Source organism: Thermothelomyces heterothallicus, assembly GCF_042370625.1.
Source record: "Thermothelomyces heterothallicus CBS 202.75 unplaced genomic scaffold P884_scaffold_27, whole genome shotgun sequence".
NCBI lineage: Eukaryota > Fungi > Ascomycota > Sordariomycetes > Sordariales > Chaetomiaceae > Thermothelomyces > Thermothelomyces heterothallicus.
In genome coordinates this window covers 128,357-152,508 of record NW_027192588.1, presented here as the reverse complement: position 1 = coordinate 152,508, position 24,152 = coordinate 128,357, and the positions used below count along the sequence as shown (strand labels likewise).

General features: G+C 55.5%; 7 protein-coding genes across 7 annotated transcripts; 2 read left to right on the top strand and 5 right to left on the bottom strand.

Annotated features, from left to right (window-relative positions):
* Positions 1 to 24: 24 nt before the first annotated feature.
* P884DRAFT_302521 (uncharacterized protein) lies at positions 25 to 6,194 on the bottom strand (the record flags this gene model as incomplete). Its single annotated transcript, XM_069444949.1, has 3 exons — positions 25 to 43; positions 72 to 5,996; positions 6,097 to 6,194. 3 exons carry the CDS (start codon positions 6,192 to 6,194, stop codon positions 25 to 27), a joined length of 6,042 nt encoding a protein of 2,013 aa, XP_069294568.1.
* A 4,480-nt stretch (positions 6,195 to 10,674) lies between these two features.
* Positions 10,675 to 12,121, bottom strand: P884DRAFT_249860 (uncharacterized protein). The gene is made up of 3 exons (XM_069440620.1): positions 11,959 to 12,121; positions 11,598 to 11,769; positions 10,675 to 11,546 (listed from the first exon to the last, which is right to left on the bottom strand). Exons 1-3 carry the CDS (start codon positions 12,061 to 12,063, stop codon positions 11,038 to 11,040), a joined length of 786 nt encoding a protein of 261 aa, XP_069294567.1. The 5' UTR covers positions 12,064 to 12,121; the 3' UTR covers positions 10,675 to 11,037.
* Positions 12,122 to 13,017: 896 nt separating this feature from the next.
* Positions 13,018 to 14,191, top strand: P884DRAFT_263715 (uncharacterized protein). The gene has a single exon (XM_069441781.1). The coding sequence runs from the start codon at positions 13,063 to 13,065 to the stop codon at positions 14,161 to 14,163; it is 1,101 nt and encodes a 366-aa protein (XP_069294566.1). The 5' UTR covers positions 13,018 to 13,062; the 3' UTR covers positions 14,164 to 14,191.
* A 617-nt stretch (positions 14,192 to 14,808) lies between these two features.
* P884DRAFT_208843 (uncharacterized protein) lies at positions 14,809 to 15,831 on the top strand (the record flags this gene model as incomplete). The annotated part of the gene is made up of 1 exon (XM_069438904.1): positions 14,809 to 15,831. The coding sequence occupies one exon, from the start codon at positions 14,809 to 14,811 to the stop codon at positions 15,829 to 15,831; it is 1,023 nt and encodes a 340-aa protein (XP_069294565.1).
* Positions 15,832 to 16,662: 831 nt separating this feature from the next.
* Positions 16,663 to 18,325, bottom strand: P884DRAFT_287319 (Mo25-like protein). The gene is made up of 4 exons (XM_069443873.1): positions 17,955 to 18,325; positions 17,820 to 17,877; positions 17,262 to 17,743; positions 16,663 to 17,157 (listed from the first exon to the last, which is right to left on the bottom strand). The coding sequence occupies exons 1-4, from the start codon at positions 18,060 to 18,062 to the stop codon at positions 16,690 to 16,692; spliced, it is 1,116 nt and encodes a 371-aa protein (XP_069294564.1). The 5' UTR covers positions 18,063 to 18,325; the 3' UTR covers positions 16,663 to 16,689.
* An 832-nt stretch (positions 18,326 to 19,157) lies between these two features.
* Positions 19,158 to 20,181, bottom strand: P884DRAFT_332058 (60S ribosomal protein uL24). Its single transcript, XM_069445760.1, has 3 exons — positions 20,081 to 20,181; positions 19,902 to 20,014; positions 19,158 to 19,839 (listed from the first exon to the last, which is right to left on the bottom strand). The coding sequence occupies exons 1-3, from the start codon at positions 20,097 to 20,099 to the stop codon at positions 19,555 to 19,557; spliced, it is 417 nt and encodes a 138-aa protein (XP_069294563.1). The 5' UTR covers positions 20,100 to 20,181; the 3' UTR covers positions 19,158 to 19,554.
* A 303-nt stretch (positions 20,182 to 20,484) lies between these two features.
* Positions 20,485 to 24,147, bottom strand: P884DRAFT_287317 (Sfi1 spindle body protein-domain-containing protein). The gene is made up of 2 exons (XM_069443872.1): positions 23,709 to 24,147; positions 20,485 to 23,599 (listed from the first exon to the last, which is right to left on the bottom strand). Exons 1-2 carry the CDS (start codon positions 23,863 to 23,865, stop codon positions 20,727 to 20,729), a joined length of 3,030 nt encoding a protein of 1,009 aa, XP_069294562.1. The 5' UTR covers positions 23,866 to 24,147; the 3' UTR covers positions 20,485 to 20,726.
* Positions 24,148 to 24,152: the final 5 nt, after the last annotated feature.

Genomic DNA, 24,152 nt, shown 5'->3' with positions numbered 1-24,152 from the left:
TGAGGTTGTTTAGGAAAGCCTCCTTCATCCGGTCCTGCTCTTCCTTCAGCGAGAGGTTAGTCTCCATCAACCGTGCCTGTTCCTCCTTGAGGTTGGCGAGGAAGGTCTCTTTGAGCTGCGCCTGCTCCTCGATCAGAGCAGCCGTTGCCTCCTTAAGCCGAGACTCTTCAGCCATCAGGTTTGCAAGGAACTGCTCGGTGATCTTGTTCTGCTCTTCTGGAAGAGTGACTGTGATGGACTCTTTTAGGCGCGCCTCCTCCTCCCGGAGACTGGCAATGAGGGCTTCGACCTGCTCCTTCTCCTCCCGACGCCGCTCGAGAGCAATGGTGGTCTCCTGGAGCGTCTTCTCTCGGTCCTCGTGCTCATCAGCAATACGCTGAGTTTGGGCGGCGAGGAAGGCGGCCAACTCCGCTGCAGTGGCCTTGACCTGAGCGTGAACCTGATTGAGGGTCTCGAGCTGCTCGAATGCCTTGTTGGCCACTTGAGTGTGGCTCACCAAGGTATCCAGCTTTTCGATCACGGCGGTGTCGTCATACTTCTCTGGTGGCGGAGGCAGCAGTGGGTGCTCAACCCTCTCCTGGATTGCCATGGTGGATGTCCTGAGGTGTTCGTAATGCTGGGCCAGGGCCAACATGACTTCCTGGACGCTCTCAAGGATCTTGGGCTGATACTCTGACACCTGGCCCTGGAGGCTCTCCACCTTGCCGATGGCTTCCTGGACTTGCTCTCGGGTGAGCTGATGCTCGGCCTTGCCATCAGCGTGGTTCTCGTCCGACTTGGTGACGAGATCCTCGACGCGCTCAAAGACGGTCTTGGAAGCCTCCTCCATCTTCTCCATGGAGTCCGTGACAGCAGTGCCGAGGGTGTCAACCAAGGACTTGAGCTCTTCGGCAACCGCCTTGGTACCGTTGACAGCAGCCTCCAACTCAGCATTCCTGGCCTCGCTCTTCGCAGCGCAGTCGTCCTGGACCAGCTGGAGCTCCTCGTACTTTGTCGTCAGCTCGGACATGCGTTCGTCAAGCTTGGTGATCATGGTGTCGGCAATCGTCTGCAACTTCTCGTCCAACTCGATCTTGACACCGATCATGCCAGTCTTGGAATCCTCAAACTCAAGCTTCAGGGTGTCGAGGACCTCTTTGACATCGTCGCTGATGTTGTCGTTCTTGCGAACGCTGCTGCTGAGGGCGTCAAGGATGCAGTGAATCGAGTCGATGCCGCGTCCGCCGTCCTCGAGCTTGGATCCGACGAGGCCCCGGAACTCCTCTAACGCCGTTTTCAGTTCGTTCACGGTTACCCCTACGCCAACAATCTCGGCCTGGCGCTCCTCAAAGCCCTTGGCGCTAGCATCGGCGAGCGACTCGAGTCGCCCCTTGACGTCGCTAAGGCGGAGCTCCAGGGTCTCGATGTCCTCCTTTGATGGAAGGCCGACCAGATCGACCTTCTGGATATGCTCAATGATCGACTTCGTATCAAGACATACGGCCTCAACGGCTTCCACATCAGTCTTCGTAATCTTTTCGGGGTCCTCGAGAGCCTTTTCGTGGCGCTCCTTCATCTCGTCAAACGCAGCGACGATCTGGTTGACCAGCGATTCGACCTTGGCGACGTCCTCCTTGCGGGAGAGGTTGTCCACCTGGGTCGCCAAGCCACCCAAGCTCTGTCTGGTGTCGTCAATGAGCGCCTCGACCGCATCGATATGTTCTTTGCGCGAGACACCATCAAACTGCGTCGAAAGACCATTGACACTTTCGCGAGCCTCCAAAATGAGGGTCTCGAGGTTCTCGATGTAGTCCTTGCGGACCGCCTGCTCACCATCCATGAAATCATCGAGACGGGCTTTCGTGTTGCGAAGAATTGTCTCGATCGCCTCAACGTCCTCTCTCGAAGCGGGATCCGTGTTGGATGGCGTGGGCTCAGGAGCGGCGGCTGCCTTGGCAGCCAGATCATCCACAGTCTCCTGCAACTTGCGGATGTTCTCTTCCAGAAGCTCGAAGGGCTCCCGATTAGGCAGTGCGGCAACGGATTCTGCGACACTCTGAATGGTCTTTTCCATATCAGCCAGGTCCTCTTTTGAGAGCGAAGTGACGACAGGCTTTGGAGCTGACTCCATAGCCTCAACTTTGATGCCCAGCTGAGTGATGAGGGCTTCAAGATTCCGAATGTCGTCATGCTTCAGCATCTGCTCGGTCGGTACGACAGCCTTGGACTCGTCGTTGATGGTGGCCAGGGCCCGCTCGTTCTTGCTCTCCTCGCGGAGAGCGTCGATGTCATTCCGCACGCTGTCCAATCCCTCCCTGAGTGCCTCAAGAATTTCATCATTGGCTGTCAGATCGACCGGCTTGTCGCGGAGGTTGTTGAGGCTGGTGCGGATGTCGCCCAGGCCTTCTTGCAAGGCGTCCAGGATCTCGGTAAGACCAGCGATCCGCCGAGTGCTGATCTCTGATCGAAGGGCATGAAGTCCGTCGTGCAGGGCCTCAAGCACCTCTTTGTTGCCTCCGGGCTGGGGTATGGCCGGGATCATTGACGAGTTGACAATATCACGAAGATTATCCACTTCTTCCTTGAGCATTGCCCGTGAGCTGTCCGAGGATCGCCTGACAAGATCGGCCAGCTCGGTCCGGAAATCGTCAAGGGTGCAAAGGAGCTGGCCCATGACCTGCTCAGGGTCCGAGTCTCCCTTTGCGCGACAGACATAGTCCTCGATGTCTTGGCGCAGCTTTTCGAACCCCTCCTTGGTTGCGTCGATGATCTGCTCCGTGCCTAGAGCGTTGGCAGCGATATTCTCCTTCGTTTCCTCCGAGGCGGCCTTGATCTCGGCTTGCAGCAGCTCCTTGATCTCGTGAAGGCGCTGCATAACCTCATCATTGCCGCCTCCTTGGGCGACGAGGGCGGTAGATTGAACCGCGGAGAAGTCGAACGCGTTAAGCTCCTTCTTCACGACATCAGAAAGATGAGCAGATATGTCCAAAGAACCGAGTCCTTCTTTGACGGCGTCGACCATGTCGCCGCGGGACAAATCCGAGGCGGCAGGCAAGTCGAGACCTTCCAGGACCCCCTTCACCGCGTCTGCGACGTTCCTGGACAGGTTGGCCATGTCGAGACCCTCTTTAACCGCGTTGACGACGTCAGCGCGAGACAGTTCGGGGCGGGTAATCAAAGCGGAAGAAAAGTTGGAAAAGTCGAAGGCTTCGAGCGCCGCCTTGACCGCGGCAGTTACATCCCGGGTCAGGTCGACGGACCTGAGTCCCTCCTTGACGGCATCAGCCACGTCGGCTGTGGAAATGTCCGTTCGGGGGAGATCTCGCGAGACGTCTCCGTGGGGCACCAATGCCGAGGAGTAGGCGGAAGAGAAGTCAAAGCCCTTCAGTGCCTGCTTGACCGCTAGCGTGACGCTGTTGTTGAAATCGAGAGACTCGAAACCCTCCTTGACAGCGTCCGCCACGTCGACTCGCGAGAGGTCCGGTCGGGGAATGGTGGCCGCAAAGTCGAATGATTGAAGCCCTTGGCTGACCGCTTGCACCACGCTGGCCGAGAGATCGGTCGACTCCAATCCTTCCCTGACCGCATCCATAATCTCGGAGGACAGGTCTAGCGACTTGAGGCCGGACTTTACCGCGTCCGAAACCTCCGCCTTGGTCACTGGCTGAGGAACCAGGGCATTGGAGTGAACGGCGGAGAAGTCAAAGGACTGGAGACCCTCAGTGACGGCATCAAGAACGTCGTCTCTTGTGAGCTCAGAGGCGGGGGGAGGCAGCTGTGGGACGGGAAAGTCGAATGACTGGAGGCCCTCCTTAACGGCATCCAACATGTCATCTCGGGTGATCTCGGTGCCCATGCCAGGGGCGACGGGGAACTCGAATTCCTCCAAGCACTCCCTCACGGCCTCGAGAATGTCGTCTCTCGATAGAGTAGGCGGGGCCTCAACCTTCGGAGGGACATAGTGTTTGAGGCCTTCGATAACGGCCTGAAACACTTCATCCCGAGTCGCCCCACGGGGCCGGTCGTCCCTGGGCGCGTAGGCGCGGAGCCCCTCCTGCAGACAGGTCAAGACCTCATCTCGCTCCAAACCAATCTGTTGGATCTCGATCTCGGGCTTGTACTTCTCCCACGCGTCCTTGACCGCCTGGATGACGTCTTCTCTCCGGAGCTCGGGCGTGCGGGGCTTGGTGGCCTGCGTATCCTTGAGGGCGGCGCGCACACTGTTGTAGATCTCCTTGTAGTCGATTGAGGGCTCGCGAGACGCGATCGTCGCCGCCGACTGGCGACGGTGCTCGCGGAGTAGGTCGTTCATCTGCTGACTCATCTCGGACAAGCCGTCCTCGACAACCTTGATCATCTCGGCCTTGGTGACCGCCTCCGAACTGCCCGCATGTTTTTCGGCCACCTCGTCCAGTCTCCGGCCAATCTCTCGGCCCATGCCAAGGACCTCACCACGAAGCTCTCGGACTAGCGCCTTGGTCTCGGCGGTGAGGCCACCTCCCTGGGCGACGCTGTCCTTGACGCTGCGGATGGCCTGCAGGATGTCATTACTGAGCACTTCAGCGCCCCGGTCCTGACCCGGGAGCAGCCGTGAGGTCTGGGTAGCAGTGGCAGGTGCATTAAGGTAGTCGAGGGCTCCTCGCCGCGGTCTTCCATCACCAGAGTCAAGGGTCCAATTTCGGTCGCGGACGCCGCCGTCGCCGCCGCCGCCGCCGCCCCCTGCCATGTTTCCAACAGCGGCAGTAGCGCGCACAACGGCCTGCTGCTGGCTGTCCTTGACAAAACGCGCGAGCTCCTCGACTTTTCCGGCCGTAGCCAAACCTGAGAGCTTGTCAGCAAGCTCGGCGAGGCGGTTGAGTAGCGTTTCCTGGCCCTCTTTGGTGCCCATTTCTCGGATGATCTTCTCCAGCAGAACAACCGTGGCAGGCGAGGGCGCGTCCGAGACCAGAGATGGCGTGCTGAGCATCGACTCTCGGTCAAAAGAGGCAGCGAAGCTGTTGGGGGAAGGTATCCGGGGCAATGAGAAGGGCCGAGCGGATTTTGATAGTGTTGGAGATGAGGGCGGGTGTTTGCCTTCCAGGAGCAGAGGCCCTCCGTAGGGATCTCTGGTGGCGGACGACCGCGCCCTGACGTCTGAGATGAGCTCACGGAGGCTCTTCCGGATATCCTCGTCGCGGGAGTTGGTGGCTTCCTTCAAGCTGAGGAGATCTGTGGCGTTGTCCCTGCTGCGCCTGCTGAGCAGCGCCATCTCCTTCTGCAGAGTTGTTGCAATGTCGGTGAGGGTGAGGATCTGGTTGGATAGTGACTCGAGGGTTCCGGAAGGCTTAGCGGGTGTCTTGGAACCATTTGTAATGTTTGCGAGGGGCGTCTCCGGCTCCTTTGGATCTGATATGCTGGTGCTGCTGCTGCTGCTGCCATTGTTGTTATTGTTGCTGTTGCTGTTGTTGCTGGTATTGTTGTTGTTGTTGTTGCTGCTCTGACTGCTCATGCTCTGCAGAGCAAGCATGGTTGCCGACTGGGGAGGTGTGTTCTCGCCGAGTATGCTCTGTTGCGGCCGCCGCACAGCAGTGGGACGGATGATCGGGGTTAAGCTTGGCCCTGGAGTTGGTGTGCCATTGGCCGACCGGTCTTGCCTGTCGTCCCGCGGTTCCATGAAGGTGTCTCTTGTGTCTTTTCTCTGAGGAGTGGTTGGCCGGTCCACCTTTTCGGGCGACCTGGGCGTAGACTGGAGCAGATCTCGGCTGGCCGCCTCGATCATGAGGCTCATGTCCTTGACGGATGCAGGCTGAAGGGACTGCATGCGGCGATGCGAGGACGGCCGCAGAACGGGCCGCTCCGGAGACGGCTCGACACGCTTGGGCACATGCGGTACCAGAGCGGCGCTCTCACGGGCTTTCTCGGCCATGGCAGCATGAGCTGACTGGATAGCCGTCGATGTGCCGACACGGGAGACTCCGGGAGACTGAGGGTTGAGTGGCAGCGGAGGAGGCGCCCGCTCCGGGTCGGAGCTGTCCCACCTGCTTTTCATTAGCTCGCAGTCTACCATGAATTGTGGGAACCTTGGGGGAGGTTGGAATTGGGGAAACGGGGGGGGGGGGTGGTTTGTGAATTTCTTACATGGGAACCAGGGCGCGACCATGGTCGGTGGAAGTGGAATGATGGTGCTTCATTGGCCTATCCGGGTCACGAGGAGCATCTCTCTCTATGGGCGGCATGATGGCGATGGTGTTGCTGAGCGGCGGGCAAGGCAGGGCGCGTAATGCGGAGATTGGGATAGAGGTCGCTGGACTGAAGCGAACTTAATTGCTGTGATGCGGCGATGCGACGATGCGATGCCGGGTATCTCGGAGGTTTCGAGTGCCAAAACACAGACCCTCTCAGGTCGTTTGAGCTCCAAGGGTTTCCCAAAAGTCAACCAGGACAACCGATAATTGGAAAAACGAAGACAAACAAGCAGCAAAAGTAGAGAGGTTCAGGTCAAAGCAAAATATGCTGCTGGCATGCTTCTGCAGGGTATCATGAACTCTTCCTGTGCGCTCAAACAGTGGGAGGGAGAGAAGAGCCCGGGATGGGATGGTGGTGAATTTGGTCCTGATTTGAGCCCAGCGTTGGCGCTCCGCGAGCCAATTGCCTGTCATTGCCCTACATCTGTTGTTGATGTTCTGGTTTCCCTGAGCAACGGGGAAGTCGCGACAGGGGTCAACCTAGTTGCCCCTCATTTAGAAAGCAAGGGCTGCAGGAGCTCCCATTATTATTATTATTATTATTATTAATCCTACACCGCTATGCTAATAAGCACACCAGAGCCTCTCTAGTTACATACAAAGGAAACCATACCTAATAGGCCGGATAAAAACCTCTATCCCTCCTCTAACGCCCGATCTAGAATACTAAAACACTACAAAGAAAAGGAGAAATGGCTAGTATAGCCCTAAAGAGGCCTTACCTCCCGGTCTAGCCTCCTCGTAAGGCGGTATTCCGGGAGCCTCCCTAGGTCTATCAGCCACTATAGAACCTTCCTTGCCAAACGATAGTTACAGGTCCCTATACCCCGTAAAACGAGGTCTAGGTCCCTTTACAACCGTATTTCCTAGGATTCCTACGTTCGGCTTCTTAGTAGGTTCGGGCACTAGATAACTAGGTGCTCCATAGTCTCCCTCCCCTAGCTATAGGTATAATAGGGGGTACTAACCCCCGGGACTTAAACCCTAAAAAGGAAGTCGTAGAGGCTAATAGCCCCTATACGGGCCTATACTAGTAGGGAGCTCTAGGCCTTTATTAGGCCCTAGTACCTTTATAGGCCCTCCCTTATAAAAACTAGATACGGGGGGTCCTTGTTAGATATATACTATATCCTCCTACCAGCTTGGTTAGCCCTCTAACAGTTACTCTAACTAGCTACTATAGCTAGTTCTATAGCTTATAGCCTTCTTTATAAGGTCTATAGGGGGGGTTGACCCTCTCTATAGCTCTCCTAAACCTATTACTAGACTATCGACCTTACTACCTCTAGGGTTATAGGCTTCGGCTCCTAGCCCCTTGCCCTAGCCCTCCTCTTCCGGAACCTCTAGCTAAGCCTATTATAGGCTTATTAGATAATAGCCTTTATAGGGACCTAGGAGGCCCCTAGACCTACCCTAGTCTATAAGAGTAGCTAGTCGAGTTTAGCTTCGAAGTTAGCTAGCCTCTTATTAAGATAGAGGTCAAGGGGTAGTACCTAGGCTTCTATCTCGAGGCACTAGATAGGGGTAGCCTTATAGGCCCTAGTAATTACTCGGAGGGCCTTATATTAGGCCTTTGATAGTTCCCTAATAGGGCCTTCTGGCTTACCCCCTAGCTTAATAGGCTTGTAGAAGTTCGAGGCCTTATAAGCTAGGGCGCTACGGATATACTTGGTATAGACCTTATAGGCCTATAGTAGGCTAGGGCCTTAGGTCTTCGTAGTAAGCCTAATTAGGGTAAACTCCTAGGTTTCTAGCTTCTTAGCTACCTTTATATAGTAGGGGCCCTATTATAGCCTCTAGTCTAGCTAGACCCCTAGGAATCTAGCTAACTTCGAAGGGACTATAGTAGTAGTACCCTCTCCGGGCTATAGGAGCTCTAGCGGTTATAATTACTATTTCTAGCCCCTATTAAAGTAGATAAGTTTGCACTTTTCCGGGGCAAAGGCTATACCCTAGGTCTTTACCTATTATAGGTAGGCCTTCTAAGCCTTCTATAGCTAGCCGTTATAGGCCTCCTCGGCCCTCCTAAAGGCTAGAAGGTTAGTATCGTTAGTAAAGCCTACTAAACTAACTATAGGGCTAGCCTAGTAAATAGCCTAGTAGAGGGTAGCTATATAGAGGATAAATAGTATAGGGGAGAGGGGTAACCCCTAGGGGACCCTAGCCTTTACTACTATATCTTCTATTTTCTAGCTATCGAAGTAAAGGATAGTTACCCTATCCTATAGCCACTCCCTGACCTAGACTACTAGCTACTTTAGGAAGCCCTAGCTCTATAGAGTAGCTAATAGTTAGGTATAGTTAATAGTGTCAAAAGCCCTTAAGATATTAAGCTATAGGAGGGAGGTAGCTACCTTATACCTCTAAGCCTCCTAAACCTAGGCCGTAATAAGCCAAATAGCTAGTTCGGTAGACCTATATTCCTAGTTACCTATCTACTTAGCTAGGAGAAGCCTATAGGCCTCTATAACGGCTATCACCTTCCGGGCTACTATAGCCTCTAGTACCTTGCCTACCATTAGCAAGAGCGCTATAGGCCTATAGCTACCTAGGGTAAAGTAGGCCTATAGGGGTTTACCAGGCTTACAGAGGACTACTATCTTAGCCCTTTTAAACCGGGCCGGGAAATAGCCGAGCCGTAAGCTCTCTAAGGCTAGTATAGCTAATATCTAGTAGAATGGCTACCTATAGGCCTTTAGGAGGCCTATAGGGAGGAGGTCCTCCCCTAGGGCCTTCTATAGGGCCGCTTTAGCTAGTACTACCCTAATATCACCTACTATAACCTTCTAGCTTATTTCGAACTTCGGCTCCTAGTAGTCGTTTAGATCCAGGTCATTAATATCTAATAGGTCTACTTCCGGGTTTAGGAAGAACTTGTCAGCTAGTACCCTAGCCTTCTATTAGTAGGTTATAAGCCTTCCTTCGAAGGCCAGGAGCTTTAGGGGGTTAACCGGTAGGTAGCTTTATAGCCTCGCCTACTACTCTAGCCTCTATAGTAGGTCCGGCCGGTTAGTTACCTCCTATAATATAGCTCTCTAGCTCTTGGTCTTTACGGCTGTAATAGTCTTAGCCTAGTCCTATAGGGCCTACCGAAGTGCCTCTTACATATAGGGGTTTAGGGTGCCCCTATAGGCCCTCTCTACCTCCTTAGCCCTCTTCCGGGCCTCCCGAACCTCCTTTGTCTACCATCGAGCTCGTTTACTACCTGTGCCAGCCTTCTTTGCCAGAGCCGAGACCGTAGCTATCTCCTTAAGGGCCTCTATAAGCCTATCAAAGGCCTGTAGAAGCTCCTCTAGGCCCTAGAAGATAGGCCCGGCTAGGGCTAATACCTACCTACTAAGCCAGAGTAGGAGGTAGGCCGCCTTGGCCTATACGACTTCCTTGTCTAGGCTCTTCTAGTCCTACCCTTTACTAGCCAGTATAGGCCTATTAGTCCCTTAGAGGGAGACATTTAGGGCCTATAGGTAGTAGTCAGATTTCCTACATTCTACGATATCCCTATCGGTCGTTTCTAGCCTGGCCGAGGCCTAGAATAGGTCTATCGTAGAAGGCCGGCTACGTTAGTCCCCTTAGGGGGCCCTAGTAACCTGGCCGTATAGCGTTTATAGGTCAAGGTCCTACTAGTCTATAAGGCTAAGGAGGTCCCTAGCCCCCGGGCTAAGCCTATTAAACAGGTCCTAGATCAGGTAGTAAAGGTTAAAGTCGCCTATAAGAACTAGGGGGTAGGTTAGCCTAGGTAGGGCTAGTAGGTCCTATAAGAGGGCCTATTTGCCCTTGCTATTATAGACTAACTAGAGTTTGAACCCCTTCTCTCCTAGGGTCAGAAAGGTTACCTTACACCAGTTCTCCTCTGCCAAGTAGTCCTATTAGCTAACTAGGAACCATTTAGCTACTAGAATAGCTGCCTTACCCTTAGGCTTATAAACTAGGTGGTATTTCGAGGCCTAGGGGCAGTATATTAACCCTATAAACCGGTTAATCTACGGTTCCTAGATAGCTAGTAGGTCGTATTTAGCCTCCTCTAGTAGGACCTCGAGGGCCTATTTATTACCTTAGGTGTTCTACTAGAGGATCTTAATTTGCATTCGAGGTAGCCGGAGTAGAGGACGGGGGTATAGTGGTAGTAGGCTTAATAGCCATCGCCCTATAGGAGGGGGCTCTAGGCTATAGTAAGGAGATACGGGTCTGTCGGGCATCGGACAAGGCGTTTCTAGCTGCCTGCTAGGCTAGGGTAGGCCTTCTACGGGGGCGTTTGGTCCCGGTTTGGTAGTGGTCGTCGTCTTCTGGTTGGCTGCTAAACTCGAAGGTTACCTTCTGGTGTGGTTGCTCTGGTGGTTGGAAGGTCCGGGGTCTATACTGGTAGGCCTCCCTGGCCCTCTCCTGGGCTTTAACTTTCTTTGGGCAGCCCCTATACCAGGCTGTATGGGGGCTACCACAGCGGGAGCTCCCGTTATCGATAGAGCAGCCCACACCTGGTTCCTATATTAGATCGACGTCAAGCCGATGACGGATTATTTGAGCGGCATTGCTCCTATCAAACTCATCTCCCATTCATTCCGAATTCGTTCCCTTGGAAGCTTAGTTTGGACTACTATCCCCGGAAAGTAACATTATCGTCTCGAAAACGTCAGTGGAAGGAAGAAAGAAAGAAAAAGAGATAGAGAAACAAATTTGAGGGACCTCAGCCCTGCAACAGTGCGCGCATTGCCACTGGGTTATGTGTGCCTGCTTTTTACAGATATGCTATTTTCGTAGAGTGCATCTTATTACCACCATCATCACTCCTCCTCATCTCTCTTGCCAAAATCGCTGCGTAGACGTCACCTACGCTATGCTATGATGAAACAATCTTGGCTTCCGATTTGGCCGGCCGCTGCCCGAAGATGGTGCTCCCGATGCGTACCTCACTGCTCCCCATAACAATGGCGCCCTCAAAGTCCTCGCTCATGCCCATGCTGAGCTCCAGCTCCCTCTCCAGCCCCAGCTCCTTCGCCACCAGGTCCCTCTGCTCTACCAGCAGCCTAAAATCCTCGTTCTCGTTCTCCGCCGTGGTGGCCACGCTCCGGGCGATGGCACCAATGGTCATCAGGCCCAGAAGATGCAGGTTGGGGCAATCGTTAACGATGGTCCGGCAAAGCGACACAACGTCTTCGCCCGGTGCACACCCGGACTTGGACTCCTCGCCCGAGGTGTTGACCTGGACGTGGACGTTGAGCTTCGGCGTCTCTGGTTCGGCCTTGATCTTCTCGCCCCGGTATTTGTCGAGGAGCTGTGCCTTCTTCACGTTATCCACGCTAGACACACACCACAAGTTTGGAATCTTGGCGAGCTCCTTACAGCGGCCTGACCGGTAATCAGTATGAGGTCGGACGTATCGAAGGACTTAAGACGTACCCGACTGCAGGCCGCCGATAAAGTGCCACTGAATGCTTCTCGGCAGCAGCTCGGCCTTTTGACTCAACTCTTGTGCGTAGTTCTCACCAAAATGTACCTGCCTGAGTGGCGAGTCATGGAGGGCGAGGATGTCGTTGGCAGGCTTGAGCTTGGAGACAGCCACGAGACGAACCTTGAATTGTTGTTAGACACGGAAATTTACTTTTCTCTTTTTTTGTGATATCGGAGAATGAGTGATTATAGATGATGGACATGATTGGTTGTGACGATGATGTCGGTCAAGAATGGGCAGGATGTGCGAGCGAGGCGGCGGATAAACTTTTTTTTTTTTTTTTTTTTTTGGGGGGGGGGGGGCGCTTACTGCACGGCCCTTGGCCACTGCGGCTATTCTCTCATTGACGCTCTGAAGCTGTGAGATGAGAGTGGATGCTCTTGCCGGATCAACCTTCATGTCTATCTCGCTCATGGTGATGAGAACGGGCTTCTGATGTAACAACGAGCAGCGTGTGCCTCGTTTGGGCAAGGGGTTTGCGACAGCGGCCAACCGAGAGTCGTCCCTTGTCTGAGCCCCGGCATTTCCATTTTTTGGTGGAGCCTGCTCGGAAGGCCTGGCCAGCCCACCGCAGTGGGTCTAACTATCAAGTAACTAACTACTTTGTACGTCCGTACAGTACGGATTACAGTAACCACGCAGGCGAGCCGAGTACGGGGCTACCTTCCGGAATTAACCACAAACCGTAGCTGTGGCCCAGGAGGCCAATCGTGTCAGGCCGCCATCTTCTTCCTCAGCAGACTCAGCTCCTCCGTGCCGGGGAAGCAGCCACACATCAACCACTCACAAACATCATCACCCCCGGGCGACGCTCGCGGGGTGATTTGAGCGCCGCAAACAGCCCGAGATTGGCTCAGCAGGAACCCGGGCAAGGCACCCCGATTGGCGCAGTTGCCTGCCTGTTCCTCGGTCTCCCCTCCCCTAGACGTTGCAATCCACTGGCTTGGAACCAATCGAGAGAAGTCGATCCAGGGCTATCGGAGCTATGTACGGATTACTCTCTTTCCCCCATCATTCCCGGAACGGATGGTCAGCAATTCAATTCAGCCTCATTCTCACCAAAGTTGGTACTGCCGTCCAATTCTTCAGACACCAAAAAACATCACATTTACAAACACGTACACACCGACGCGCGAGCACACATACACGCGTATGTGTATGCATGCATGCGGAACTCCCAAAGTTATCCTACACAGTAACAACCTTCTATCTGGGCCTACCTATTCCGTGATTTGGACCTCACTCCCGCTCTCCAAATACTCCTTTCTGCACAATCACCAGCCTGTGACTTGAATGCGAGCACCTCATTCCTCCCCGCTCGGCTTCCCTTAACGCTTCAGTCTGTCCCGCTGATCCAACCACGTCCAGGTGCCAGCTACCGAACAGAAGTCACCGTCTCCCGTCGGCATCACCATGGGCCCGGAACCGCTGCCGCACCTCCCCTCCGAGATCTGGATGATGATACTCGAGAGCCTGCCCCCTTCCTTCTTCCAGCAAGACATCCGCCGCCTGGCGCTCTCCAAGCGCTGGTATAGCCTCGCCTTCCCCATCTTCTACCCGCGCATCGAGTACACGCCGCGCGTCATCAGCCGGCTGGTGCACCGCAAGTCCAAGTCGCTCGACCGGTCGCGCGCCATGCTGCGCAAGTCGCTGCGCTGCGTCAACATTGTGCTCGACGGGGTGCCCGGCGAGGATGCCGAGCTCGTGCGCTTCAACACGCCCGCCAACCTGGCCCGCTTCTGCCTCATGCTGCTCGAGTTCCGCGAGCTCGACGAGGTCCGCTTCGCCGCCCGCTGGCCAAACCGCGCCTGGCCCGCCGACCCCCTGCAGCCCGACTACCTGTGCATCCGCACCCTCGAGCCCTACCTCAGCGTGCTGACGCACGTCACCGCCCTGGACCTGGACCTGTGCGGCACCGACATCGTCGCCTGCCCCGGTCCCGGCCACGGATACGGCTATGGCCACGGCCACGGCCACGGCGATGGCGCCGCCGCCACCCCGGTGCACTTCTGCGAGCACGTGCGCCCCCTGCTGTCGCGCCTCCGCGCCCTGCGCCTGCGCATGCGGAGCATCTGCCACACTGCCCTCGTCCCGCTCGATGGCCGCCCCGTCACCCTGCGGCAGCTGAGGCTGAGCCTGTACCTCGGCCGGGTGTCGGAGAACAACCCGAAGCTCAACTCGAGTAGGACCTGCCCGCGCGCGGGGGGCTCGCGCGAGCGGACCGTGCCCATGAACGAGATGCGCGCCGCCATGAGGGCCTTGGTCGTCGACATGGCCCCGCCCGCCCGGGCCGAGATGGTCCACTTGGCCCCGACCGGTGAGATCCACGTCTGGGACGCAGGAACCGACCGCTGCTCCCGCGACCCGTCCGAGAAGCCGATGCGGTTCCCACTCTGCTTCGAGGCCACGCGCTCGCGGTTCTGCTTCTCGACGCACGCCGACGACTTGGCATCTGGCGATCACGCCGGTGTTGGTGGAATGCTCTCGTCCAGCTCGGACGACATGTCCAACTGAGTTGGGTAGGAGAAGAGGCGAAAAGGGGGGGGGGGGTGAGGGCGGAGGAGGGTAAAGAGAGAGAAGTTTACCCCGAGAACCTAAGGACTAAAGGTGGCTGGTGGGCGGAGCGGGAGTGAAGGTGGCTGGCCTGGTTATGTCCCAGACTGGCAATGGGTTCGTCTAGCGTCTTGTTGGACTGTTTGGTTGTTCACGTTGTTGTTTCGCTTTTCGTACTTGATACCCTCGGCGGCGGCGGCGGCGGCGGCTGCGACTGCTGCTAAGCTTGGACAAGAGCGGGACTCTTGTATATGTACGAGTTCTGAAAGAGAAAATGCATTGGCCAAAAAGGCGCCGATTGCTTGGACTGAGCAAGGTTTCGCATCGGTTCCTTCCTGTGTAGATTAAACCACGTAGCTAAGGCTCGCCAAGATCTTTGTATCACTCCAGGTTTACTGTTGTTCTTGATGCGCGAGACTTCCATCTCCTCCTCTACCAAGAACTTTTGCACAGGATTTGCGAAGCTTTCGAAGTTCACACGCAGAGCCACCCATTCATGGATCTCATCTGCCCATGTTTGCCGCTGGCGAATAGCACAACTAATCCAGCTCGATTTTCAATTTCCCGGAACTATCGAGAGAAGGATCGTATGCGCTTTTGCCCAGAATGAGCACGGTTGGTCCGACCCGGCCCCGAGAAGAGGCAACTCCCAGGCAGGTCGAATCGAGGGGTGTCAAGAAAGCATCTACTAGTCCCCAAGAATGCCCCTTAGAGCAATTTCCATCCGTCAGACCAGCCGCCCCGACGTATCAAGGCAGCGCACCCGTCGGGCGCCGGGCCAACACACTGCGACCCGCGTTGAGGAAGCTTTGCGAAGGCGAGCAGCATCCAAACACGCGTCCAAACACGCGTCCAAACCAGCGTCCATACCAGCCCGGCCGAAGACAAGTTCAAGAGTCAGGTGGGATCTCTCGCCATGCCGGCAGCGGTGCTGGCCCCGACACAGCTCACAACCACAACTCGGCCGTGATGGGGCTGGGGATGGAGGTTATTGAGGTACTATCCCGGTTCGCGCAGAAGAGAAATGTGCGCAGATGGGAGACGGGCGCCAACGGTCGCCCAAACGAGGCCTCACGCGGTTTTCTTCACCAACTCCGTACTCAGAGCCAACGCCGAGGACCCTTACGCCCCTGTATGGGCAGCTCTCACGCCAACCGCCGGGGAGGAAACGCACGCCGCATCACCCGCACGCTCAACGAGAGCAAGGCCCCCGGCATTCATCACGGCCCTGAAGGCGGCACCTCGAACTCACCCGCAACCCAAGCGCCCCTGCCTCTTCCCACGCCAGCCCTAATCTTTGACGGGACAACCAATCTACTTTGCACTTTAAGGCCTGCTACTGATCCCGGACTTCGCACCGGCAACAACAACGATGATAACAACAATGGCGGCGACGACGACGCCGACGGCCTACAGGCACTGCGAGCCGACAACCTCTCCCGCGTTCTCGCCGACCGGGCTGCGCCTGCTGGCCTCCGGTACGCGTCGATGCGGCTCGCCCTCGTCACTGAGACGCTTGAAATCGAGACGCCCGGGACCGGGGTGGCGCGCGTCACCCACCGGGGGGATGGCCTCCAGGGGGACCCGCTGCGGCTGCTGCCGGAATCGCGTCGGGAGCTCAACGGGTGACCGATTCGCTCATGTCCTTTTGGGCTCCGGCAAACTGGGAACGGGGAACGGTAGATGGGGAGTTAAAAGGGACCCGCTCTTCACCCGTGTCCCTGTGCTACTTCATGCTCACTACCTGTTCAAACCCAGCTTCTTGAACCTCCCGATGGTTTCCCGCTTCTCGCTTCTCATGATGATTCTTTTTCTTCAATCTTTCTGCTATTCGCCGAGTTGCCTCTCAGGGCCGCCTTTGGAAGTGGGAATCTGGGCTTGCGCATCCGCCACGCCGAGACAATCTTCTGCTTCCTCATGAAACCACATCAGGCCGCCGCCGATGACAGCCGGTTTTCGGGACGGTTAGATAGTGGATACCGGTTGAGAAACGATGAGCTAACTTCTTGTGATCGAGAGGGGTTGCACGACGTTGGCTGCTATTTAACAATCAGGTGCAGAGCAGCCTTCATGACTTTCATCATCCACTTAGCAGTCAGTTGCTCTCGACGCGGTGAGCGATGCCTTCTTACCTCTCCACATTTTCAAAAGCATTCATCATAAGCTACCAAAAGTTGTCCAGCCACAGCTGCCGCCTACATAGGTAATAGGTATCTTACAGTACTAAGCAACCGTCTGTGTTGTTGTGCCTTGTTCCTCACAATGCATGCCATGAATACCCGTCCGTTACTCCCGGCTTTCTAATACGCCCCAACGCCGTCGCTCCGCACACCCACCACCCACCAACACACACGCGCGCGCGGGTGCGGGCGTGTACACGCTACGCTCGCTCGGTCACTCCCACGCCCACACACTGACTCACTCTGAACCATCCACGCGTGAGTGAACCACCCTTCCCTCCCCCCTCCCCCACCACTACCGACGACCCTACCGCTGCTGCGGCGGCACGGGCGCAGGTGGCAGATTCCGGATCTGCTTGATCAAGAACTCGCGCTCGTCGATGAACTGCTCGTCTTCGGTGCGGTCCTCGAGGAAGTGCGACAGGAAGTGCAGCAGCTTGTCCCGGTTCATAATCAGGATCTTCTGCACGGGCACCGACTTGTGTGGGTTGGCCACAAACACCTTGAACACGTGGAAGCCCTCGTACTGCACCATCTTGCGGTCGTCGCGCAGCAGGTTCATGCAGATCTTGAGGTGCTCGCCTCGGTCCACGTAGGCCGTCATGATGTTGTAGTTGGACCGGTCCAGCAGGATCTCGCCCAGCAGCTTGATCGACTGACGCTTGGTGACGTAGCTGTTGGACTGGACCAGCACGTTGTTGTACCGATCAAAGAAGAGGTCGAAGTTGGCGGCCAGATACCGAGGGACCAGCTCTTTGTGCTTTGTGATGAGTTCCTAGCAAGAACGTCAGCTCCAACGGGAGTCTTCTCTTGTTCTTCCTTCTCCAGAGCCGAGGGAGTCGAGTTGAGCCCAGGCAAGTGCGAAAGGGGTTGGCTTACCCTGAAAGTGGTAAACGCATCCGCGCTTACTTCGAACGAGCTCTTGTCGATCCAGTCAAAGAATTTCCAAAAGACTCCCCGCCCGCTCTGCGTCCGGTCCGGGTTGATCCCTCCTATTCCCCTGGCGCTCGACCCTTCTTCATCGCCGTCGTCGTAGAGGATTATCGCCGCGGCCGCCTCGTTCTTCAGCACCTCCCTCAGCACTGTCCCCGCCGGCGTTGCGCTCTCCTTGTGATCGTAACCCCTGCACAATGCCACAAGCACCTGTGGTCGCCTCTCGACGACGTAGGCCAGAGCGAGCGGCTCGGGTTTCTGCGGCCCCATTGGCGGGCGGAAGCGGAAGACGTAGGAGAAGATGACCTGCGTGTCCTTTCGCGACTCGAACGGAAAGCGGTGGAGATGGACGGCGAGGAGGTAGAGGAGGTCTTCTTCAATCATGGCAGTAACCAATTGGTAGATCTGCTCCGTGTTTGGCTCGGTCTCTGCTGGCCGGTTAGCTTGCTTGTTTGTGCCGTCCGTATGTGCTTCGAGAGCGCTTCGCGCGGGACTGGAACGCACCATGTGTGCCTTGCAGGACCTGCTTCATCTGCGCGAGCACCTTTGCGAGCTCCTCGGCCTAGCAGGACAGCAGTCAGTGCATTGTTTCCCAAGGGGACACCCCTGGCAGCGCATCGCGCTGGATCTTTTCTTTACCTTGGCGGCCCCTTGCGGTCCCTCCAATTTGGTGACATGTTCTCTTGCCTGTCTGACGAGGTCTGTTGTGTTTGTCCGTGTGCGCGTTCTCCCAAAGAAGAACGACATCTTGTTGGGTAGTGTATCGATGTCGCGGCGGGTCGACGAGGGGTTTGGCGATCACTGCAGCTCCAACGTAACGTGCCGAAGCGAACGGAGGGGAATGGCGCGAGTTGCTTTCCCAAAGGCGGTCCGGTCTGCCAGCGCCAGTGGCCCTTGGCGGCGAAGCTCCGAGTGCCCAAGCAAAATCAACAGATGCCGGCCTCGAATTCCTCTAGAACAACAAGTGGCAAGGACCCTGGGCGCTTATCGAAGGTTATGGTACCTGCCAAGGGAGGCAGACCGCGGTCAAGCCCAATGTTGCAGAACAGCGGAGACCAGAGGAAGCCCATTGCCGCCCCAGGGAAGGTGCATGCACTGTTAGCGCATCCCTGGCAACCACTCAGTGGTATGTACTCTGCCCCTGCACCAACCAAAACAAAGTAAACCACCACCCATCATCATGATGGCCGTGGGGAACACCACTGAGAGCACAGAACAGTAGAATCTAAGAACTTCCACACAGGATCTCGCGCTTGATGAGAATTTTGAGACATAGTCCTTAACTAAAGAGCAAGCATATAAAGTAAAGGGACTTCCCTCACTCCCGCCATCGTCGTTACTCCCGTTCTTATCGGTTGTATATACGAAAGAGCGAGTCACACATTGTCAACCGGTTGTCAACTCAACGACAGGTGGCCCTTCTGACGGTCGGAGAGCTCTACCGAGCTTCAAATATCTATTGGCAGCTACGTCATGATATATCCATTCACGGGCACCCCTGTAAGGAGGGCAGACTTTGCCAGGCAAAACCCGACTCGTCGGTTCTACATCGCGTAAACGCGTTGGTTGTTCGTCTTGTTCCTCGCCATCAAACCTCCACTCTCATCGAAAAATCTCCGTGGAAGTCTGCAGACGAGAGCAACTGGGAACTGGTGATTTCCCGTGCTGGGTTTACTCTCCGCCAGTCGTATACCTCGAAAACCATCGGACTAGTGGTCAACGCGGAGATATCCTAGCGGCTGCTGTACCTACCTTTGCAGGCATCGCCTAAGCGATTGAAGACAGTCCCCGCCACGCTGCCAGGTCATCGCTAACGACCAAATGCTTACAAAGCGTGCGGTACCGATATGCCTGCGAATGTCAGTACTTTTAATACACATGGTCACCAAGTCAACGACGGTCTAAGGCCTCTGTGATCTTTGAGAGGCGTGGGCTTCGGGAAAAACCTCCCATGGAGCATTTCACAGCGCGCGCGACGCGACGAGCATTGTGAAATGGCCATTGAGAACAATGTCTCGATTCGTCGACTCTGATCTAGGTTTTGGGGTCCGCCCCCATGCTGGCGTGGTTAACAGCGCCCAACGTATGCAACCGAAACAAGAATCCGCATAGACGCCAGCCCCGACCGGATAAACCCTCGACGACGAGCGTTCGGGTATTTCTCTTCGTCGCAACAGAACCGAGTTGTTCCTTTTTGTCGTCAAATTTTCATCATCCCTCCAAGGCGAGCTGAGGCTATTTAAGCCTTGCTCTTGCCCTTGGATTTGGCAGCCTGCTCACGGCCGGCCTTGATGCGGGCCAGGATATTCTCACGGTCCTTGTCGAGCTTGAGCTTGGTGATAACGACATTGCTGGGATGGATGCCGACGGGCACGCTCTGGCCGGTGGCCTTCTCCCGTGTGACACGCTCGACGTGGATGACGTATTTGAGACGGTAGACCGAGGTGACCTTGCCCTCCTTGTCCTTGTTGATGCCGCGGACAATCTGGACCTCGTCATCCTTGCGGATGGGGATGCTCCGGACCTGCGAGGGGGTCTCGTTAGTGGACTTTGTTGTGGGCACGGCGCGGGAGAATCGCGACATACGTTGTACTTCTCACGGAGCTCCTTGCTGAGAGGGGCGCTCATGATGTTGCGGCGGACGCTCGAAGGCGCGGTGAAGTGCGCCTTGCGAGACTTGCGCCTCGAGGACGAAACGTCTGCGAATGTACTATTAGTTATCGAATTGCTGTGTATTAATAACCCTATTCTCGGCTGTAACTTACTTGCGCGGACCTTGGCCATTGTGATGGATTGTGCCGACGGGGGACAGGAGTTGACTGTTGATCGCCGTGATCTTGAAGAGCAAAGCAAAAATCAAATCGTGGTTTCTGTGGGTTTTGGGAAATTTGGTGCGCCCTGGCAGAATCATCTTACCGCCTGCCAGTTTGGTATTGGCGGGGAGGGGACAACCCAAGTTTCGCTAACAATTTTCGCAAGTTAGGACGAGATTAATCCGTACGCCGCAGCAGTAATCTGTCCTCCGGACTCCGTCCAGCACGGAGACGCAGTTAATGGGCCTTGGTAGGAGGTAACAAAACCCCTCCGGTTTCGATTATTGGTCGTCAATTTGGAACAGTCACCAACCAAGTCGTAGAACAGGGTAATCCAGACCATCATCTTAGGAGAGATATAAAGCCACACAGGGCCCGGTCTATGCATTTCTCGAAGCATCAATCCAACAACACGCCTGTCAATGCTTGGGTATATCCAACGACGCCCAAAAACCAATGCAGCACAATGCGAAATCCCCAGTCCTAACGCCGATAGCTATGCTTGAAGTGAAACCCCCTTCCATGCAGCTTCCAATCCCGATATTTTTCCCCATTCCTAACCAGAACCCCATCCTACTGAACCAACAAGCGGAAGACATCATCTATACAAGTCCTCAGCCGAATCCTCGTTGATGTCGGCGAAATCCACCCTGGCTTTCAGGGCCGAAGCACCATATTGTCGTCTCAGCTCCCTTTCGTAGGGCGAAGGCAAGATCGCCGAAGGCGTCGACGTTGGACGATAAGCCAAGAACCGTGTGCTCCCTGTCCATTTCGTCGGTGTACTCATAACACCAGGGTCATCCGGGTCGGGCATCAGAGGTTCATCGTCGAACTCGGGCATGGGTCCAAGGGACGAAAGAGAGTCGCGTGGGCGGAGAGTAGCCAGCTGACTTGCTGTGTAGAAGCCTGTTGTGGCTGTAGATGACTGAGCCAGTTGCTGCCGGACGCTGCGCCGAGCTGAGAGAGTGCTTAGGCGGAGATCATTGCGTGCTGCTGCTTCAGGCACCGCTTTTTGTTGCCATTCAGCGAGAACCCGGCGGCAAACGCGCCGCTCATTCTTCTCCTGCAGTGTGGCAGCCATGTGACGCTTGCTCTCATTTTGCAGATTCTGAAACTCCCACTTCTCCCAGCAATGCTTCCGGGTCTGCTCTGCGTCGTATTCGATAGCATCTTGCATATTCTCCTTCGCTTCCTGGAGCTGCGCTTGCCACTTCACACAGTAGACTTCGACTTCAGCGTCGGCGGCAATCTGTTGAATACCCTCCGCTCTTTTCGCCGCTTGATTCCATAGATCCAGACACTCGTTGAGATCCTCCCGTTTGTAGTGGAGGTTTGTCTGCCGTGCGTCGTGTTGAGCATTGAGGGCATCCGCAGTGGCGTCTAACCACTTGCCAAGACACTCTTGTGCCAGTTCAACTTTGTATTTCCGTCGAAACTGACGTAGCGAGGTCATCATTCGCTCCCTCCGCGCCGTTTCAGCTACCGCTGGCCACTTCTCCAGCACGGCAGAGACGATGGATCTGGCCCTGTGCTTCTCCGCTCGTTTCCAGTAGAACCCGTCACGGGCTTGGCTCTGTTGGCACCTTTCCCGCCAATGGTCGATGCACGGCCGGGTTGTGCGGTATAGATTCACAAGGTTGGCATTTTGCCGGTGCTTCCACATCTGGTCGGTTCCTTCGATCCAAGTGTCAAGCACCTCGGTTTGGGTATAATATGCGTCGACGTAATCAGCCTCTTCTTCATGTCGTTCTCGCTCGCCGCGGGCTTGCCGGCCTGCGGCGAACAGTGTGTTGAGGGTCTGCCGTTTGGTTCTTGTCTCCAAATGCCCCTTGTACCAAGCAAGCTTCTCCTCGAGAGCCCAGTGCTCGAGAACCGCGGCCTTCATTTCAAGCTCGTCGCGCTTTAGAAAAAGTTTGAGCCTCATCTCCCGCTCCCAATGGTCGACTGGCTCTGTAAGCAGGAAAGCGTCGGCAACTGCGGTGTCACGCTTCACCTTTCGCAGGGCTATGCTTAATGCTTCTAGCACCCGGCGCTTCAGGGCTTGCTCCTCTTTAGCGTTGTGCTGCTTCAACAAGGCCGAGAGCCTGGCTTGCTCCTGCCAATAATCCAGATCTCTTCGACAACCCTGGACAAGCCACTGCCGCGTACATTCGTAGGCATTGTACTGTTGGATGTCGATCTCTTCGAGCCAGATGTTAACCGCCTCATCGAGCACGAGTCTCTCGTCCAATGCCACAGCCACCTGGTATTCATCTTGGATCTCGCACGCCTTGTCGACCCAGATGCTGAGGCAGTGGCTAGCAAGACCAACAGCGTAGAACTCGTCTGCAGCACGCTCTTTGGTTTCTTGCCACAATGTGTGGAAGCTCCGCTTACAGAGTTCCTGCTGGTGCCATTGCACGGCAACTTCTCGGCGAACCTCGTGATGCAGGGCGACTTGACTCCATTTCTGGAGAACATTGTTTAGGATGAAGTTCTTCACCTTGGTCTGGTCTTTGATGTGCTGTGCGTGCCAGCCCTCAAATGTCCGCTTCCTCACTAGATGCCTCCGTGCTACTGCCGTCCGGTCGAGCTCTTCTTGCGCTCGCTCCTGCCATTCGGCCAACACGGTGTGGATCGTGAAAATCTCGTACACTCTTGTGGCTCGTCTCTCCATCTTTTCAACGTATGCCTCGTGTTCCGCAGCCCTTTCGGCCTCGAGCCTCAGCTGTTCCGCCGCCGCCGCTTCTTCATTCCAAATATCGAGCACCTCGCCAAGTAGATCATTGTTATCATACTCGACGGCGATAGACATTAGCTCGTCGTTGACTCGCTTCATTTGGAAAGCAGTTGCACGCCAGATGCTTAAAACATCCTGGACGAGTTCTCGTTCCTCCTGCATCTTCAGCTGTTGCAACTTCCGCTCAAGGACGCCGACATCCACGTCAACCACAGGAAGGGGTCCTGCGCCAGGCTGTATGGGCAGCTGAAATGGTCGAGATCCAGGTCCAGACCGAAGTCGAGATGCCGTGAAGGGTTCAACGGCGGAAAGGATTCGAGCTTCCTCATGACCGTTCTCTGGTCGGCTAGGGTCTCTTCCACCGTCTCGTTGATCGGCATAAGTATCGCGTGAAGGTTCGAAATCCTGGTTGCTATTCGTGTGCAAATCGCTTGTATTTGTGTAACTGAGCGCAAATGAGGCGCGGGAGTCGGGTCTTGCCGGAGGGCTACTCGGGACAAATTCAAGTTGGATGCCCAGTCCCCCTAGGACAGCACGAAACTTATCGCTGAGTGTGTTCCCAGATCGCTGCCCTCCGATCTTAAAGATGAGCCGGGCGATATGAGGCGGCGTGTTCTCGGGATCAAGGCCATGTCGGGGAAGGACGTCTTCGGCGGCAAGGAACAAAGCATTAGTCGGAAGACGTTCGCGCTCCGGGAGGGTTGGGTACAGGGATTCTCCGAGGGTGACGATCTCGTGAACCAGTGCAATATCTAAGGGACGGACAGGTCAGCTGCCGCCTACCCAGAAGGACGCGTCGCGGCCGCAAGAGCGCGACGATTACGGGGAAAGGTAGGGCGTGACAAGGAACGTATGACTTACCCTCGTCAGAGTACGACTCATGGCGACCACTGATGTAGTGAAACACAGAAGAGATAGTAGAATCGGGCTGAGGAGGAGGGGAATCGGCATCATGGTCAGAAGAAGCATGATGGTTGGCAGCGCCATGATGAGGACGAGAAGGAGGTTCGTGTTGCATATCAACGTATCGGGAAGGTAGCTCTGGAGCATGGTATTTCTCGGAGCTAGAAAGCAAGCTTGGCTGATTGCTGCAGTAGAGTTCAACTATGTCTGAATGCAAAGAGCAGGCGCGAGCAGATTTGAGTGTTTGATCATAAAGTAAGTGCAATCGAACGCGTCACAGCTAGCGAGACCAAATTCCTGACTCGGAGAGAAGCTTTGCTGAGGCAAGAGAAGCTGAGCTGTAACCAATCGATTTGCAGTTTGCGAACTGGACGTTGCAAGGTGCAGGAAACGGGAGACGGG